Source organism: Globicephala melas, chromosome 17 (genome assembly GCF_963455315.2).
Source record: "Globicephala melas chromosome 17, mGloMel1.2, whole genome shotgun sequence".
In the NCBI taxonomy this organism is placed as follows: domain Eukaryota; kingdom Metazoa; phylum Chordata; class Mammalia; order Artiodactyla; family Delphinidae; genus Globicephala; species Globicephala melas.
In genome coordinates this window covers 75284018-75304692 of record NC_083330.1, presented here as the reverse complement: position 1 = coordinate 75304692, position 20675 = coordinate 75284018, and the positions used below count along the sequence as shown (strand labels likewise).

At 46.6% G+C, this 20675-nt stretch overlaps 1 protein-coding gene across 3 annotated transcripts in view; it reads left to right on the top strand.

Annotated features, from left to right (window-relative positions):
- Window positions 1–20675, top strand: part of FAM135B (family with sequence similarity 135 member B) — a 269866-nt gene that overhangs the window by 218410 nt on the left and 30781 nt on the right. For all 3 annotated transcript variants that reach the window (XM_060287086.1, XM_030876275.2, XM_060287087.1), the window contains exons 8-11: window positions 8733–8886; window positions 10953–11002; window positions 17395–17550; window positions 18493–18566. In XM_060287086.1, coding sequence (XP_060143069.1) covers window positions 8733–8886; window positions 10953–11002; window positions 17395–17550; window positions 18493–18566 — 434 coding nt within the window. The remainder of the gene's footprint in view (window positions 1–8732; window positions 8887–10952; window positions 11003–17394; window positions 17551–18492; window positions 18567–20675) is intronic.

Sequence of the window (20675 nt, the reverse complement as noted above, 5' to 3'; positions counted from 1 at the left end):
AGCGTTCGCTCCGGGGAGGCCGGAATGAATTGTTGGTGGTGCAGGAGTGTGGGCTCTGGGATCAGACGCACCTCATGCAGGTCACACCCATGCCCGTAGCCGCCCTCTGACATTGAGACAGTCATCCCTCACCTCACTTAGAAATGACTCTGGGTGCTCTGTGTGTCTCAGATAAGAAGATCTATAAGGAGTCACATGGGTGTTTGTATGTTTGCTATCAGAACATAGGGTCTGTTTTCAATGATGCTCTGCTCTGGTCTGCTTTCCAGGTTCCCTATAGAATGAGCTATATAGAAAGCCCACCAGAAGTACGAGGGATAAGGACCACATTCACACAAGAGACTTCAGAACTCGAAATAGGAGAGTAATTATACATGCTGACTCTGTGCCTGTCCCAGTGGCAGCTAAAGGAATTTAATACCTTTCATAATTAAAATCACAAAAGCATAGAATTTTACATTTTTAAGAGACCATAGTGAACCCCTACGGAATCCGGAATCCGAAGTAGAAACATTTACAGTGGTCGCCACATCCCAAGGCACTGAGACTGACAGCTCACTTATTCTGCAGATACGTCTGAGTTTATGATCTTGGAACTGGCCTCTTGGGGATGGAAGTATTAATCGCTTGACCCTTCACGTGCTCCATAATTGATCCAGTGTATCTGATGGCCATTTCACCCTACTCCTGCTGTTTTTCTTATCCCTATTCTTGCTGTCTTGTCTTCAGTTGAGAAGATGTTCATTCTGGGGCATTCAGAATAGTACCCCGTGGGATAACAGACCAAGGCTGTGCTGTTTTGGGATCCTGGACTTGTCTTTTAGTCCTTATGGGACCACAGGCCATTTACTTAATGTCTCTGGACCATTCGACTTTTGCAAATTTACATCATGATTTCAACTTCCCTACATGTTTGGAGGGCCAGATGCAATGACTAGTGAGAAGCCAGAGTCATGGAAGAGGGCTCGACACGTGTCTTCCCATCCCCCACTGACAGGCACACTGGCACACATGTTGTCCATTTCCTCTGTGTCTCTGGGTGCCTGGGAATTGATTTTTGTTCAACATGATATGCCCGACCCTCCATGCCCAGAGCCCAGGCTGTCTGTCTAGCATCATCTCCTGCTTTTCTCGCCTGGATTCATTTACCTTAGCCGCGTGCTACTGATTATATTTTTCTGCCCTTTATTAATTTGTTCCTTCTCTGTCTTTGTTTATGACAGTCTCAGTGCCTTCCCTCATCCCTGCTCTACTTGCCTAGTCTTTCAAGATTCAACCGCAGCGCCACCTGTTCTAGGAAACCTTCCCTACCTACGCCTTCCCACACACTCATAGCATCCTGAGGTTTCCTCTAGTATGATGCCTACCACACTGCACTACACTTTTGCATTTGTGTCCCCATTTCCTCTAACTTGAGAATATGTTCTTCCAGGTGGGGGCAGGGTGCGTTAATGTTTGGAGCGCAAGTGTTTAGCACAATGACAGGTACACGGGAAGCACCAGGTATAGAGTAATTAGGATCATGAAGATGAACGGAATTGGACTGACCCCACTGATGAGCTGAAGACACCCAGTGGGGCTCCCAATCGTAATACTTCTAATATAAATACACAGTTCTCTAAAGTCAAATGGGTCAAGGGCAGCAATATAGGCATTCACCCAGATCACATCATAAGCATCAAAGTAACTTACAAGATGGTTATGAATTATGCAGATTCAATATGTCAACTTATCTAATTACTAACGAGTTATACTTTTTAAAGTTTTAAATAGGTCAAAATCTCTTAGTTAGCTAGGAATTGAACAAATTACTAAAGAAAATACCATCACTTAAGCACACCACTGGAAGATTCACACGGAGTTCTTACTGATAACAAGACTGATGGACTATGTGTTCGTTGTACTTTATGGAAGGCAAAGAACATTTCCCCTTTATCCTCATTCTTGCCCGGAGGACAATTAAGCCACTGTCAGAAGCGCTGAAGCTGAGGAACAGCAAAAGCAGGACTTAACCCCTTGAGCCCAGGTCATTCCTGTAATTCCAAGTCCACTGAATCTTTATGGAACTCTGTTGCTTTTTCCCACAAAGTGGAAGTAAAAAAAAATACCTCACTGTCATTTTGGAGCAATTTGAGTCAAAAAGTATCCTTTTAAAAACTGTCGTTTAAAACAGGCTTATAAACAGAGAAGAAAGAAAACAATAATTAGGAATCAGGAAGGAAAACAATGAACAACAAGGACTTTGAGGTCTGATTTTCAGCTCCACAATTTGTGCTTGTCTTCTGGACTACAATAGAGCCGCTGAGCACGCAGGGGCATTAGATGAGTCCAGTGATTTTCAAAGTTTCTTTATTTTTTTTAACTAAGGACTTCTTTTTCAAATGAATGCTCTGCAGAACCCATCATAAATCTGCTGTGAACAGAAGAGCTCTGATGAAGTGGGGTCCTCGCCCACGCTGCCCCTTTCTTACTGCTTAAGGTACCCCCAGGATTCCTCCAAATAGTGACTGAAATCCACTGGTCTGTTCTAACCCAGCACTGGCCAACTCTTCTTGTTTGCTGCCTCTGTTCCTGAGTACCCCAGGCAGTATGACACAGGGAAGTATTAACGTTAGTGACTTCATCGTCAAAGAGATCAAATCTCCTGGGTGCGAAGGGGAACTGATACACAATACCCTCTTCCCCTTAACTGAGTGCTGACCCAATTGGAAAATCAGACAAAATAAGACAAACTAGAATTCAAACTAAGATGTGAGATTTGGCTTACATCTTTGATCAGGGGGGTTCCCGGACATTGAACTCTAGAATTGACTACTCACTTAATCAGATACAGCCGTGCTAGACAAATGTAGGCCTCCCTTGAAGAACACCTCATCTACCAGACTTCCGCCAGGGCTGAAGGTGATGGAGATAAATGCCTCTGAGGGAGGACTTGCTACCAAGAGAGGAAGACTCCAGGGAAGAACCTAGGTTCTTATCCCAAACTCACCTTTTGCTCAATAAGTGGGCAGAGCGGAGCTGGGAGTATGATGCTAGTGGATATGCCCCTCCACGTTGCAAACACATCAAGAGTGGAGAAGCAGGGCTTCCCTGGTGGCGCAGTGGTTGAGGGTCCACCTGCCGATGCAGGGCACGCGGGTTCGTGCCCCGGTCCGGGAAGATCCCACATGCCGCGGAGCGGCTGGGCCCGTGAGCCATGGCCTCTGAGCCTGCGCGTCCGGAGCCCGTGCTCCGAAACGGGAGAGGCCACAGCAGTGAGAGGCCCGCGTACCGCAAAAAAAAAAAAAAAAAAAAAGACGAGGAATGTGTGGTTTCCAGTGTCAGACTGTGTCTGCATTGCTGTTCCACCTCCCGCATGCCATGAGCCCTGCAAGCAAGTTGTTCATCACTCTGGGGATCAGTCTCCCAGTCTATAAAATGGGGATAAATAATTGTGCTTAGCTCATCAGGTTGGCAGAAGAATTAAATAATTAGTACATGTAAAACACTTCAACAACTCCTGGTATTTAATAGAGTCAAATAATAAATGTTAGCTGTTTATTAAAGCTGTTGTATTATTATTTTCTTATTGGTTAAAAACAAAGATCATAATGAAAAACTCACCGCATCACCAGGAAGAGGAATTCAGGGGCCAAAAAAATAGTACCAGGCACACAGCAGGCATATACAATGAACAGTAGCTACTATGAATAGAATTCTAGATTTTGAGGTCTGATTGAGCTTCCATTCCTTTTTCAAAGACACGTCCAGTATAGTACAAACCAATTCCATCTGTGCATATTCTCTCGTAACTGTAACGCAGAAGATGGCTGATATCTCTATACAAAAATGTGTTTTGCCTTTATGGGTGTGTCTGAATTAAATGAAAAGTTATCGATGTTTACCGCATGCTTAGTAAAAATCAGGTTGTATACATATTTCATATAAAGTATAAATAAGTATATTTCTATAGGACATAAATATCTATAGCATGATTATCGTGGGGGTCTAGCAGATCCAAATTCCAAAATTGCGTGAAAGCTCCGCAGTTCTTAAGCAGGGGGACGTGAAGGTAGTTTGGACCTTCAATCGGGGGCTGTGCTCACCAAGCCCATTTTGTCGTGATGCTGCCAAGACCTCTAGAGGATGCTACAGTTCATTCATTCATTCATTCACTGTCCATGTAGTCATTGCATTCTGTGTCCTAGGTGTGTCAGGTTCAAAGACAAATAGCATACTGTCTAACCTCAAAGTGTGCAGGGAGGGTTAGAGAGAGAAATTTACAGAAATAATTGTGGTCTAATGAGGTATGTGCAAGGGACCCAAGAGGAGGGAGCAGTTGAAGAAGGTTCACAAAGAACAGGACATTGACCTGATTCTTGGTGGTGACTTTTAGGCAGCAAGGGGACAGGCCTTGAAAAGAAGGAAAAACAGCTAGTGGACTCTGGAGTGAAACAAGAGGCAGCCGCTGAGCCAGGAGATGTGATCGGGGCTCAAGGCCTTGAATGCCATGCTAAGGAATATGAATTTGATCTTGTAGACAGTGGGAACACACTGGTGCTGCAGATGAAAGGGAAGACCTGGGCAGTGAGACCCAGGAGAAGGATGTGTTAATAATTAAAGTGAGCAATAGAGAAGACTCAGACAAGGGCAGAGGCAAGAGCATTTTAGAACTTTCAAGACTTCATAACTGGTTCTTGGGGTGAGAAGAAAGTCTGGAGACTAGAGGAACTTGCTGGCTTTCTTGGATGTCGGGCAAGGTGGGTCCATTAACCAAGACCAGAAGGAAGAGAAGGACCAGGTAAGGGAGGCAGTAATAAGCTCCTTTCAAGGTGCGTGTGTGACAACAGGCAGGCTATCCAATCAGCAGTTTGGAATAGAGCTCTAGAGCCCAGGGCAGTAATTAGATGTAGAGATGCAGACTCATTCGAGAGGCACGTATGCAAAGGTCTGATGTGATGGCAAGGTACCTCTGTTAGGTAATAAATGAATGAGAAAGCAAAACTTCTAACATTTAACAAGTACTTAATATAAACCAGGCACTATACTAAACACTTAACTTTATCATTATCCCCACTTTTCATGTTAGGAAACTGACATTTCAGGTGTTGAGGACCAGCTGAGTCACGGTGATAGTCCGCGAGCAAGGAATAGACCCTATTTGACTCCAGACTCTGTTCTAACCAAGCTTTATCCCTGCACAGCTCCCAGAAGACTTCCATTCAGTGAAAATCCATTTGCAGGTTTCTATGTGGATGACCATTGAGGTTTGAGCTGCGTAATCCATAGACCCATTTCCAGAGGCCATCAGCGGGTGGGTCCTAACTGAAAAAGATTTTCCTTTTAGCGCACCCTGACATTACACTGAGGCATCACATAAGTCTGTGTTTTACGTGAGTGGTGTTGTTTAATCCTTCACAGCAACCCTAACAGCCGGATTACTATCATTCCCTCCTTACAGATGTCGCACAGATGATGCCGCGGGGTGGGCCCTGGTCAGGAGCCTTCCGTTGTGAGTTTACATGCAGCCTATGTTCTGCCTACCCTGCATGAATCTGTCGTATTATTTAGGGTTTCCTTTCCAGACCGTTGAAAAGGAGGGATGCTAAAGTGTTCTTTCTTTGTGCTGGGGAGATTGGGCAGGGCTTTTCAATCCACTTCATGCAGTTCTAATGTGGGGGGGGGGCACTGGCTGCTCAGTGCTGGCTCTGGAGGCCTGGAGGGCCGGCTAATGGCATTTTATGTGGCAAATCGTTCACTTTCTAAAAGTCGTGCTGTTGAGTGTTTATGGAAAATGGCACTGGCTTTGTTTATGATAATCTCCAGCCATATGTTTTTAGGATTTCTCTTTGGATTAACACTTTGACTTCATATTATTTCAATAATCATATCAAATCAGCCTTATGACGATTCTCCAACATTTTCTTTATGTCTCTCTCGAAAAATCCATATGCTATTGGTGTCTAGTCTTAAAAGTGAAACTTAGTAAATAACATACTTTGGAGATCCCTTGCCCTCTTCCATGGGTCTTGGGGCACTGTCAAAAGGAGGCACTGGTGATAAGAAAATGCAGTTGGGAGCAGGTAGCAGGACCAGAAATTGGAGGGTTCAGGGGCGTTTGAGGTAAACAGTCTGTGGACTCAGAGCTGCGAGATCTGATGCCTTTGTTAATCCTCTGTCTGCTTTCATTTCTGCTTAGTCACAGATAATGGAGTCACTGCAGGACTTGTATTAATGCCTATGTCAAAGTAAGCAGACCTAGCGGAGCTGCTGTCCTCTGCCAGCCATGCTTTTCAAAGGCACACATGGCAGATGACAGAGGCCTGCCTTCACTGAGCACCTGAACTTGAGAATCCTTTCTGCTGCGGGCAAAGCACAGTGACTCGTATAGCTCGCTAGATTCTCTGAGCCACGGTCTTCAATCTATGAAACGGGCATCGGAGTTGCTATCACTTCTTTGGTCACTTCAAGGCATAAGTGATAAAAATGAGTAGCCAAGAAATATCAAGAGCATTTTTCAACATGAGTGTCTCTCTGTGCTTTTAGGACATATATGTATATAAGCGCACATATATACACATAGGTACGTACGCATATAACAGCTTTGTAGAAGGGTGTACGAGAAAATTATTGGACTCTAGGGAATAGGAAACTTTATATTGTATTTCCTTTGGTAATACTGAGATTTTTACCATATCTGTATTCTATTTTGAACACATATTAGAATATCTGCCTTATAAGGTGATTGTTAAGTATCCACTGAGATACAGTATGATGGGAATATCTAGATGTTTCATGAATAGCGGATTCTTTCTTGCTCTATAGACCTGGGGAGTCCAACACACACACCCTGCTATGAACAAGCTTTGCTGGTCTTCCTGCAACTGTACTGACTTCTGATCTTAATAGGAAAGATGAGAAATGGGAATATGCAAGTTACCCTGAGTGTCTGGCAACCACAGATGTCCTGACTGAATTTTCTGCTTATGAAACGGAAAAGTCTTTTTATGACAAAGCTTGTTGAATGTCTCTGTTACGTTCAAATCAGAAAGGACCTCATAACGTAAAGCCAGGTTTAATTTGAGGCACTGGGGAGTGAAGGGTACTGTTGAGACTTTCTCTGGGGAGTTCTGTGGTGCCCAGTTTCTATCTTCAGGCCTGAATCACTCCTTCCTCATTCTACCAAGGGTGATGGTGGCCAACTGCATATGGCCAAGTCCCTCTCTGAAAATTGCCCTGTCTGGGAGAGCTGTCGACCAAGGTCACACCTCTTCCCCGAGGTAACCCATGCCCAGTGATGGTCAGTGCATGGGTACAAAGACCTGGCCCCCGTCTCAAGGCCAGACAGCTGCAGGTCCAGAGCTCCCCCTGGGATCGACTGAGGTCCCTGTGTCTGCACGACGGCGCAGTGTACCTCCTCCCTCTGCCCCACCCTACTCTCCCATGGTCGTTGCTCCCAAGAGCACATGCCATGACCTTCCTGCAGGCCAATCTCTGTCTTGCAGTCTTTCTCCCAGGGAACGAATCTAAGACCGTCTCAGAGTGAGGTGACGGCAGACCTGAGACTTCCATCCGGGTTTCCTAATTTGTACCACCTTGCATGCCGTGACCCAACTATCGTGATGCGGTGATGAGAGCGAATGTAATTATACCCAGCACTCTCTGCCTTCATGGAACCACTGGGGCTACAGATGGAGTTCAGGGGGCTCCTGACCCTTATCAGACCTGTCCTGCCCCCACGGGACCAACTCAACCCTCTCAGATGGCAGCAAAGAAAAAAGGAAACAAAGGAAGCAAGAGGCTGCCACATCGGCAACTATGCGAGTCAACTCACAGAAACCAAGAGGATGCAATTCCACCAACACTGCCCCTGGCGCTTCTCCCAGCAGGACAGGCTAGGAAGCCCTGGATGGGTCATGAACAGACATTTGCTTGAGCTCCTCTCATCCACGTGAGCAGTAGATTCCTACGTCCATGGAATTCTCAAGCTTACTACTCAGTGCCTCCCTTTTTCTGCCCAAACCCATCCTGGTGAGATTTCCTTCTTCTGTTCTTAAAACAAATCCTTCCTGAAATTCACCCCAAGCCATCCTTCTCTAGTGGGGTTGCAGGGAAGTCAGAACTGTCCTGGTCCTTCTTTTTCATCATGTCTGGGCCTCCAAGTAAACTGTAGACTTAAGCATCTTTTCCTCATCAGACAAACGACACGTGTGGAATTCTACTGCTGTAATGCGTCCTACAGCTACCAACACAGTAGAATGTACAGAGCATTCTCACACTGCGTGGGCACATCCACAGTCTCTTACACTTTCAACACTGAGAACTGCAACTCACAACTGCTTCCTATTTTACAGCAAAGCATTTTTCTCCTCAGCACCGTGTGCTCTTCATCCATCAATACAGAGGTCTTTCTAAATGCCTCATCTCCCTGTGAAAAGGAGCCCACCTCAGTCTGTCCCATGGCTTCTTACAGTGGCAAGAGAAAGAGGCTTATAAGTGGGTGACATTCAGTTGCCCCAAACCTGCGAGGTCTGTGTCCTCATCATCACCATCATCTAATATTATTATTACTATTATTATTTTAATTTGAACACAGTAAGATAGAGGCTTGGCCAGGTTCACCGGTTTCCCCATACAGAGGGAGAGGGAAGACATTCCAGCTCTTCTGTTGGCATCTTGAAGCGCTTCCCCGTTTTGCTCAGGACCTGGCCACGTGGGTAGCCGTCAGCTTGCGTTTCTGTTTCCCCCTGCAGGGGAGCTTCTACGTGCCCTCTGACAACTGCATGCAGCATGCTTACAAGTGGCACCGGGACGTGTGCTTCCTGCTCTTACACGCCTACCGGGGACTCCGTGCCTACTTCCTGACCATCATGAGGGACATCCCTGAGCTGCCACGCATGGAGCTGGGTAAGGGGCTGGGCACAGGGGAAACCTCACCCCAGCAGCCGACCGAACTTCCTCTTTTGGACTGGGGCTCGAGAAAAGTCAGCATGCTCTTGTAAATGTCACAGTAGCAAGCACCGTTTCAGATTTTTTTTTTTTTTTTGTATTCGACATCACTCTAGCCGGAGAAAATCTTGGACGTGCCAATGCAGGGAGAAAGGACGCAAGCACCTCGAGTCACATTCATTTACTCATTCATTCATCCACGAAGCATTTATTAAACACCTACTACCCACCTGGTGCTGTGGGCACATGATGTGGAGTTGCTTTCTAAGGGAAAATGCCTGTTTACAGCCTTTTTCTTAATTAGGCTGTAGTTACTGTATTGCAACTTACAAGAGTATAAAACAGTCCTACATTTATATATGTAGGTATTTCTACATATATATATATTTCATCTGGATGACATTAGCAAGCTCTCAGTAGTCACCATATTTGGTTTTGGTTTTCTGGGGGTGAATCGCTTCTTGTCCATCATCAGACATCATGGTCATTGGGCCTCATCCCTCTTGATTGACAGACGGTGGAACTGAAGCTCAGAGAGGTGAAATGACTGCTCAGGGTCACAGTGTGTGGCACAACAAGGCAGGAACACAGAGATTCTTCAGTGATGCCCGGGGCAGAGTCTTTATATCGGGTCACACTCATTTACAGCAGGTGGTGGGTTGTGGTTTTGCTCAAAGTCTTCTAATGAGGCCCTTTGCCCCTAGAACAGAAGCCAGGTCCTTAGCCTGGTATTCAAGGGTAATAACAGTCCTGCTGGGAAGGAACCTCAACTTCCCTCCCTGCACCCTGAGACCTTCCTTGCGGAGAAAATCATGCTCTGGCAGTATTGATGGCCTTGTGCATTATCCGTTATTACACTGAACACACCACACAGCAATCATTTATTTGCATGTTTCTTTTCCCCGCTAGACTGGGGGTCTTGGAGGGCAGAAGACCCCCAGATCCCTCACACACAGTGCCTAGCGCGCAGGATGAAGGAGTAGGGGCAACGTTGTTGTTGTTGCATGGATTTCTGGTGCCGTCTTACCATCTGGCTTTGTCAGCTCTAATGCCCTCTTTGAAGCACGTGATCTTGGAGTTGAAATTTTTCAGGTCAGATGCACTCACAGGAGACCCACACAGTTCAGAGCCAGTTTAGCTCAGGGGTAGAATGAAAACAGTGTCTTAGCAGTTGGCTTCTTCCTTCGACTTTTTTTTTTTTTTTTAACCCAAAGGAACTGAATTTATTTGTTCATTCACTCACTCACCATATTTTGTTGAATGTTTACTGTGTGCATGGGTATACTGTGCCAGGCCCCAAGCGCACAGCCATGATCAGTGATAAAAGTGCATTAGGCCTCGTGGGGCTCACAGAGCTGAGGACAGCTGCTGGGCGGGCAGCATGTGCTCATCCGTGAGCGTCGGCCACAGGCAAGGTCTGACCACAGCCTCATGGAACTAGGGGAAAGTTCAAACCCAGGCAAAGCTGCGACCAGGAAACCACAAGTGACCAGAGTCCACCCCGTTCAAGCTGTAAGACGGCGGGTTTGCGGGCTTCTCTGTTGCTGGTGTGGAAGACTGGGACGAGTTGGTGGCGCTGAGCAGTAGTCTTAGCTCTGCTACCCCGTTTCCCTGGACTTCTGAACATCCACCTGTATGAAGGACCTACAGATCCAGGTCCTAGATGTGTCACACAGACGTGTGTGTACGTGCGCGTGCCTGCACGTGCTACATACCCGCAAAAGCACAACAGAATGTGGAATCGCTTTGGACCACGCAAAGTGAACGTGAGGCTCTCCTGTTTCTCAGAAATGCATCCATGGAACAATGTTGACCTTTATCTGGTGTGAAGCCACATGGCTCCAAATCACCCTCTTTATAAACAGGACCCTTTAGACAGAATAGAGAAGGAAAGTCCACAGAAGCTGTATTTTTTTCTGTGATGTCAATGCCGACTTGACATCTGTGCTCCGTTCATTCCGTTAACAAATTCTGCATTTCAGTGTGTGTCCATTTAATTGTGTGGGTTTTTTTTTCTTTCCTAGAGTCACTTGCTGTTGAAGAAACACTCTCTCAGCTGTGCTCAGAGCTACAGGTAATTAGGAAACTGACTCCTTAGTTCTGAATGGCAGTAGTTATGTGGGGCAAACATAGTTGCTTGCTTGGTGTAGAAATCGGAGATGAAAAGACACGACTGGTTACCTCACGTTAGATCTTAAACTGAAGAAATACTCTTCCATCCACTGCCCTAAATCATTGTGTCTCTTAGACACCTGTCGTGTGCCTGGCCATGTGCTAGATATTTTGAAAAACACCAAACAGGTTAACAGGTCTTGGTTTCCCTGACATTCACACTTTTTATTTGTCTATTAACCATGCATCTAACAAACGTTTACTGACTACGGGCTGTGTGCTTCTCACGGAGGGTGACAGAAACCTTGCACCCGTGCTCAGATGGCTCACACGTGGCAGGAGGCCAGCTTCCATGAAGATGATGATTTTGAAAACAGTGCTTTGCATTTGCCCAAAGTTCATCAATCACGTATTAAGAGTACGTGCTTAGTGAGTACTTGGCAAATGCACGCTGTTCTGTTATTTACAATCTCTGGAACGCTTTCACATCCCATTGCGTTGGACGGTCTGGGTGAGCACGGCTATCCTCCTGTAACGAGAGTCAGATGAGGTGGAAAGGAGTGTGTAGCTCAGGGTCGGTGACCCAGCTAATCCATGCTCAGAGCAGGACTCACGAGACTGTCTCATTGCAAACTTGACGTTTCTATCTTTTAAACCACTGTTTCTCATCCCTGGCCTCTCAGTAGAAACACATTTGGACTTTAGACGCACCCTGGCCTGGGTCCCATCTAAACAGGTTGAAACAGAGTAGATGGGAGTAGAGCTCAGGGATTTGCATTTTCATTACAAGTTCCCCAGATGAATCAAAACCACAGTGAGATAGCATCTCACACCTGTTAGAATAGCTCTCATCAAAAAGACAAGGGGTAAGTGCTGGCGAGGGTGTGGAGAAAAGGGGACCCTCGTGCACTGTTGGTGGGAATGAAAATCCGTGCAGCTACTGGGGAGGACAGTATGGAGTTTCCTCAAAAAATTAAAAAACAGAACTACCATACGACCCAGCAATCCCAGTTCTGGGTATTTATTTTAAGGAAATGAAATCGCTATCTTGAAGAGGTATCTGCACCCCCATGTCCATTGTAGCATTATATACAATAGCCAAGACATGGAAGAAACCTGAGTGTCCACCCAAAGGGGTAAAGAAAATGCAGTGTGTCTGTCTGCAGTGGAATAGTATACAGCCATCAAAAAGAATGGAATTTTGCCATTTGTGACAACATGGATGAACCTTGAGGGCATGATGCTAAGTGAACTAAGTCATTCAGAGAAAGACAAATACTGTATGATCTCACTTATATGTGGAATCTAAAAACAAAAAAAAAGCTCACAGAAACAGAGACCATATTGGTGGTTGCCAGGGGCGATGGGGGGAGGTGAGGGAAGTGGGTGAAGGTGGTCAAAAGGTATAAGCCTCCAGTTATAAGTAAGTTCTGGGGATACAGCATGGTGAGTATAGTTAACAATACTGTATTATATATTTTAAATTTACCAAGAGAGTAGATCCTAAAAGTTCTCATCACAAGAAAAAGAAAATTGTAACTACGTGAGGCGATAGGTGTATTAAGTAACCTTATTGTGGCTGTCATGTCGCAGTATGTACACGTATCATTATGCTGTACCCCTGAAACGTACAAATGCACCAGGGGTTCCCCCACTGCAACCTGCGAGTGCAGGGGGAGACATGGATATGCCCCCATGCGTTTGGCCACAAGCAGACACAGAGGAGCATCATGGTCCCTGAACCACTAAGGGATGGGCCGGGGGCCTGAACCCAAGGCCATCTGCGAGCCACTGCAATATTGATGCATCTGGTCCCTGCAGTGGTTCAGGCCACAGCTCAGGCTACCAATGAGTTCTTAGATATATTTCATGAAAACCCAGCGGGTTGCCTGCTTCCTTTGGTACCGGCCCCCAAACTGCAGGGAAAAGGCCCCTGGTTTTGAGTGACAGTGTTGCCTCAGGCTTTATTCGGTACAAAGCAACCAAATTAGCTGACTGCTGCAGGGATGCAGCTGGGTGACACGGAGGGAAAGGGGGAGTCTGGGAGGAGCACAGCCTGGTCTGCGGTTTTTTAAAGGGCTGGCCTGGTGCTGGGAGTGAAAGAAACAAAGCTTCCTCCCTGCCCCCCGCCTCCCCAAAAGGCACATTCACAGCCCACAGAACTTTTAGAGGCAGGACATCGCCACCTAGTGGTCAACCAAGCACATGGTCACAAAAGCATCCATCTCAAGGATGGATTGGACAGTGGAAACTGTTTCAGGTGATTTAAGACAATTTGAAAACATAGAGCTCTACACTCATGGAGAAGTTCATCTGCACCTTTACTCTGTGTGAATCTTACACACATTTCTTAAGCACCTACGGTGTGCCAGCTACTCTGCTATTTGTTGGGAATACAACCGAGATGGCAGAGAGCTTCCCAGGACTAACAGCCTGGGGTGAAACAGATGTGTTCACGCAGGAGGCGCGAGCTCTCAAGAGCATCAGTGCTGGACCAGGAAGTGTAAGACGAGGGGCCTGTGTGAGCACCGGAGGCTCTAGGTGGCATTAGGAGTGAGGCGGGGAGGGAACAACCATGCAAAGCCAGGGCGAGTCTCGACCTGACGGAAGCACCGTGGGTGCTCGGGGCCCAGGACGGCTGCAGAGGGAGCCTTTGAAGCCAGTTGTGGGGGTCTGGGCTGGAAAGGTGATTGGAGCCCACGATCGGGATCCCCGCCGTGCAGCCTGATTAGAAAAGGGATGGCTTGTGCTCTCCGTAACGGGTGGAAAGGTTCTAATGAAACTCAGCAAACAGGTTCAAATCATGTTGACTGTCTACCAGACAGCAATGGAAAAATCCTGGTGTCTGAGTCCTACCCTCAGAGATGGGCCCAAACGCTTTACGGTCTCCCAGTGATTCAGCGTGCAGCCAGGAGTAAGGCCCATGGTGAGAGAACGTGGCTAGCTCAGGGCGTATAAAGCAGACTTTTCTCCACCTGACACCTGCTTACCTTGAAGATGCCACGCAGGCATCACCTCCTCCGGGAAGCCTTCCATGACCCTTTCACAGCACTCAGGACGTATCTCTTTCACAGTACTTTGTAGGTCTAACTATCGAAATAAATAGCTATAACTGGACCATGTGCCCCTTCCAGGACTGGACATACTTATCTTTGGCTTCCCAGAGCTCAGCATACTCCAAGCTCAGACTTCAGTAAACAGAGCAAGGGGCGGAGGTGGTGAGTCAATGAGCAAAGGAGCGTGGCTAGACCCAGATGAAAAGCACGGCAGGGGGGGCTGTATATTTTTCAGGAGCTTCACCTGAAATGGCACTGGGTCCAGACTGCCTCCTTGTCAGCGTGAAGGGCTTCTCTTTTTCTTGCCAGAGAGACCCTTCCACACCCATCATCTGTACCTGAACAGGCCCAGGCCTCTGTGAGAGCAGGAAGGTCCTCTTGTGCCTTCATCAGAAGCTTCCTCAATCTTACCTGGAACCATTGCTGTCATCAACTCGGGGAAGAAAATAATGCTCCTGCCGACACATCTAATGAATGGCTTTTCCTTTCCTCTCTGGGGGCTGAGCTCAGAATTCATGCTGTGTTTGCCAGAATTGCTGGAGTGGACAGTGGGGAGAGCCGTGGGTGTCAGGGCGAGAAGGCCAGTAAAGGAAGTCCAGTTCCTAAGGCACGGGTGCCTCTCACTGATGCAAAGTCACCAGCTGACTCAATGGAGAGTTACCGAGTTTCCATCATCCATCAGCCACAGCGTAGGTACCGAGAATACTGAGAAGGCTGAAGCTTGGGGTGCAGGCAAAGGAGGGTACCGAAGCACCATATGGCAAGTGTACCATGAGAGTAGTCTGTGCAAGGTCAAGTAGACCGCAAGGAGAAGGGAGGCCAGGCCTACACGTGGCACACAATAGACGTTCTGAAAGAACCATCAGGAACAAGAGTGACTGCACGGGCTTCTGAAACAGTTACCTGGTGGAGAACAGGCAAGTCCGAAGTGGTGAAGAGAGGGAGAAAGGAGATTGGAAGAGGCAGTAGGCCTTCCAAGGAGAACGTGCAGCCCGATAAGGCCCTGGTGCTTGGAAAGAGCTGTGTGTTCAGGTTGGTGTGGCCGGAGCCATGGGCGGCACTGCGCCAGAGGGAAGGCCGGGAACGTTGTCAGGGGCAGAAAGGTGTTCGGTGCTGATGCAGGAGCTTGGCAGTGAGGGTAACGTGTTGGAGAATGTCAAGATAAGCCACTAAGAGACCGTCTAAAAGCCTTACTCTCCAGCCTCGAGGTTTTCCAGTGGCCAGTCACATCCCCTACTCTCCCCAACCCAATCCTTCCTTCTCTGCCTCTTAAGACTTTGGGCCATGCATTATGGAACTGAACCAAGAGTGGACGTTCCATGTTTGGTCCCTGTCTCCCAGCAGAGCCAGTGATGGAAACAGTGCTTCTATCAGAAGACAGGGCCATTCTCTCGTTTTGGAGTTTTGTAGCTTGTGCTGTCACCAAAGACTGATCTTTCCTCTTGGAAGAAGCAGCTTAGAGACGCTGCAGGTGAATGATGCCTTGTACCCGGAAGCTAGTCATTAATTACAAAGCCGCAATACCCAACAATTAAAGAGCCCTACAGAGTGTCAAATTCCTTCTTCTCTGTTTTTCTTTTTTTTTTTTCGGTACGCAGGCCTCACTGCTGTGGCCTCTCCCGTTGCGGAGCACAGGCTCCAGATGCGCAGGCTCAGCGGCCATGGCTCACGGGCCCAGCCGCTCTGCGGCATGTGGGATCCTCCCGGACCGGGGCACGAACCCGTGTCCCCTGCATCGGCAGGGGGACTCTCAACCACTGTGCCACCAGGGAAGCCCTTCTCTGTTTTTCTTACTCTCAGATGCTTTGCTCCACCCAGCATGCCTTATACTAGCATCAGCCTTTAGTCAAAGAAGAGTGAAGGGAACTTTCAGCGTTTCAAGCGAGGCTTTGAACTTAGTCTCCCCATACATTGTTACACCCAATAAAGGGTTATTTGCTTTGCACACTCATTTTGCAGATGAAGAAACTGAGGCACATGGCAAAGAAGGAGCTCAGAGATGGGTTTGAAACAGCAATGGTTGTGTGTCCTGCTGCGTCTTCTAAGACAGACACATGCCCACCACTCTTCTTTTTTTCAGTGTTCTTAAGTTGACTTTTTAAGCATATTAAGGATAAGGATGGTATAAACCTATTTTTATTGAAATACAGTTGATTTACAATATATTAGTTTCAGATATACAGCATAGTATTTGATATTTTTACAGATTATACTAAATTTAAAGTTATGAAATATTGGCTCTACTCCTCAGGGTTAACCCACGTTCCTATCTCCTCTGGTGAAAGAGGCTCTCTGCAGGCAGAGACACTCCTTTTCTTTTGAATACATTTACTGAACTTCACTTTATTTATTTGCCGCACCCTGTGGCATCCAGAATCTTAGTTCCCCGACCAAGGATCGAACCCGGGCCCCCTGCATTGGGAGTGCCGAGTCTTAACCACTGGACCGCCAAGGAAGTCCCAAGAGACGCTCTCTAATTCATCTTTGTGCTCCCATGTATTCTAAACATGTGCCTGGGATATGGGAGATGCACATTAAATTCTTGGTGGGTAAGTGATGAAGCGTAGAATTCAGTTAGGCTTGGACCACTGGTTCTCTGGCTGTCCTCAGAGATGTGATCTCTCTTCTCACCTCTCCACAATGAAAGTTACCCCCAGGCAGACGGCTCTCGTAGTTCTAAACTGAAGCTAGCCAGAAGTCCCCGCAAGGGCTCCGGACCTCTGTAGGCTGGGTCCTTCAAGCTTTCGTTAAGACAACCTGGGATCCTTCTTAAGAAATTTGGAGTGTTGGGGGGAAGATGGTGGCGGGTCTGTTGAGCACGGCCATGTGGAAATCACCTAGCAAGTCAGATGCCGTGAGGTTATAAAGACTGTATTGTTTCTCGGGAGATGTTTTACGACGCCTACTCTGTAAAGGCAGCGTGGCGCCGGGGCTTTGTGGTGAGATGGTCTTGCAGTTGAATCTCAGCTTTGTGTGACCTTGGGTGTGCTATTTCATCCTCTCTCATTTAATTTTTGTATAAAATGATGGCTACAGTAACTTTACCAAAGGTTCATTGTGGGGATTAAATAGGAAAGGGCATATAAAAACACCCAGTGTTCTACCTGCCAACTAGTAAATATTAATAAGTGGAAGCTATCATGATTGTCGAGTAATGAGTTCAGAACGTAATAGGATGCAGAGGAGAGTCCAGAGAAAGGAGAGGGATTCGTTAAAAGCTGAGAAGCCAGTGAAGACTTCAGGAGGCAGTAGCTTCATGGAGCAGAGGTCCTTTACTGCCACCCTTTTGCCTCCCCAGATGTTGAATAATCCAGAGAAGATAGCTGAGCAGATAAGTAAGGATCTTGCCCAGCTGGCCTCCCACCTGATGGCTCTGTGGACCCAATTCCTGGACACGGTGACATTACACTCCCAAGTGACCGCTTATCTCACCCAGGAGCATCACACCTTGCGGGTAAGGGGTTAAATGGTATCAGTTCTCTAGTCATGCACCAGTGATCCTCAAGGAAGCTTTACAACAGTTGGCTCATTGGGCAGAATAAAAGTCGGGATGGACTTCTGTAGACCCAATACTAGCCCTTCTCCACCCTGAACTAGCAGTGAAACTTTATGAACTTCCTTCCGCTTTGCTCTACTATTCAAAAAATACCTTCCTTGGCTACTAAGCGATAGCAAGCCCATCTCAGGGATATGACGAAGTGCTTTGCTAGTGTTTCACAGAAGTGTCTTCACATCTACTCCATTGTTCCCAGCGCATTTTTTGCCACCAGCTTGAGTGCACAGTGGTGGGTACTAATGCATAGTAAAAGACGTTGGTCTTCTCATTTCCAGCAAGAGGACCAAATAGCTAAGTCTGCAAAGTGCTTAGCGGACACACTTGCATGACTAGCCTTGCACAGTCTATTTCATCTGCATTTATCTATGGCCTCTGTGTTCAAGGGTCGCATATTCTAGTAGAAGAAATAAGGCCTAAATGTACAAACGACAGAACGCAAGCCGAGAGCAGATTCATAAACATGCATTCAATTGTGTCCATAAATCAGGTTTGTGCTCAGAACCAGAAAGAGAGAGGGCAGCTGGGGGTGCGTAGAAATACTAGTGTTTCAGAACCTCTGGGCTGTGGGCTAAGCTCTCCCTGATATTAATATATGTTACTTCCCTCGTTGAGCCTTAATTTCTTTTTAAAAAGTCAAGGCTAGGGACTTCCCTGGTGGTCCAGTGGTTAAGACTCTGCGCTTCCACTGTAGGCAGCACGGGTTCGATCCCTGGTCGGGAACTAAGATCCCACGTGCTGCATGGTGTGGCCAAAAATAAATAAATAATTAATTAAAAAAAAAAAAAGTGAAGGCCAAACCCACCCAGTGAGTTACATTGTTTATACTATTTTATTCCTCAGGTCCGAAGGTTTTCTGAGGCCTTCTTTTATATGGAGCACCAAAAACTTGCAGTCTTGACCTTTCAGGAAAATCTGTAAGTAACCAGTTGCATGCCCACATCGTGAACCCTGAGCGCCAAGGACGTTCTTGTTCAAAGTTATTTCTTCCCTTCATCTCCAATCATGAAGGAGAGAAGTCTGCCCACCTCTGCACATTCAGGTGCATTTTCTCTGAAGGCAAAAGAGTCAGACAAATTGCAGAGGCAGGAGCTGGCAGGTGTCAGAGAAGATCAGTAGACAAAGTATTTTGTTGTTGTTGAGTATCCTTATGGTTTTGTAGACAGAATCAAGACTTCCTAGGTCCCTGAAGACATCTGTGCTGAGTCCTCTTTGCAAAATGAATTAGAAGCAGGTGGTGTGGGCACAAGCAATGTCAGAAAAAAAAAAATTCACCTGAGACTTTGCAGCAGCTATGAAATGCATTTAGCATAAGAATTAAGGCTGAACTACCTAATTAGGAGGACAGATGAATATCTAAGTTTGACTTCCTCCAGAAAAATTTTAAAAATATTCAGAAAGGGGCTTCCCTGGTGGCGCAGTGGTTGGGAGTCCGCCTGCCGATGCAGGGGACACGGGTTCGTGCCCCGGTCCGGGAAGATCCCACATGCCGCGGAGCGGCTGGGACCGTAAGCCATGGCCGCTGAGCCTGCGCGTCCGGAGCCTGTGCTCCATAATGGGAGGGGCCCAGCGGTGAGAAGCCCGCATACTGAAAAAAAAAAAAATCATAAAAGTCAAAGGGTTGACATAAGATGAGGTCATTGTCTCTCATTGTAGATTTCACTTGTGGGCACAATCAGTGTTTCCTCCAAGATGTCTGGCCGTGGCTACACAAGTCCAAGCATTTCTTTGGGTTTCTGAATAGTACGTTTGCCTCCGAACTAAATGTGGATGGAATAGTGTTCGAGATGCTATAGTAAATCCAGCAGGAGAAACACTTGAAATCCATCCATCACTTAGGACAGACGCGAAGATCTTTTCACCTTCATCTTTATAACCTTATTTTCTCCCCACACTTAATTCTAGTTGGAAAGTTACAGCAATGTTGAAGTTTGCCTCATGGATTCTGAAATTGAGAGGGGCACCAAAGAAAACATATCTCATGTTAAAATGGCTTTTCTAGAAATATCTAGAGTCACTCGCTCATGCATTCATTCAGTCCAGCCCCCTGCTAGAACCAACTGTATTTTTTAAAATGAAAATTGGGAGAGTTAATTTGGCAAATATAAGCATCACTTTGAGGACCACTGAGCAAAGCACTGCAATTCAAGACTACTGCAGGACATCTGATTCCAAATCACCACAACGATATGTAAGCCTCAGACTGCCAGGCCCTGGCTGCGTTCCCAAGGAGTGTGAACACACAAGGAGGTGACAGACACATAGGCAGCTAGCGTCCTGGAAGAGTTTTGTTGGAATGACAACCACTTGTACAAAGTACAGATGATATGGTATCCGGAAGACCTGAGTTCAAAATCCTGCTCCTCTACTCGCAGCAGATCCTTGAGAGAATTAATTTTCTGTTTGTTTGTTTGTCTGTTTTTTCCCTGAAGCTCACCTAGTCTTGTTTCCTTAAAATGGGTAGGATAATAGTTGTGAGGATCACATGAGAACATCCATGCACAGGACCCGACCTGGGGCAGCTGCAGACTCTGCTCAGAAAGAGTTAGGTGATGCCTGATGACTTACACAAATGTTTGCTCTTCACATAGACGCTGGGGAACAGAATAAAGATGTTCTCCCCATGGGTCACTCATTCTAGTGGAGAGACAGGCAAGAAGTACATGATATCATTTCAGATAGTGATCAGTAAAGAAAAACACATCAAGGTAAGGACCTAGAAAATTATGAGAAGAGGTATGGCCAGGGTCCTCATAAATGTTTCACAACTAGCTCTCAGGAAAGCAAAAACAAACAAAAAAACCTCCAGTCTGTAGTGTTTGCCAATTTCCATGTGTCATGCTCCCACCATAGTCAATTTCAAGCCAGGGATGTGTTAGCACTGAATGTGGATTCAGGAAGAGATGTAAACAGCTGGCTCTTGCAAGCCAATATGAACTGGCTCCAGCACTTCATCTTACTTCATTGGAACCGTATGCCCCGTGATGAGCAGTTCTCCATTTTCCCCTCTCCCAACCCGTGGCAAC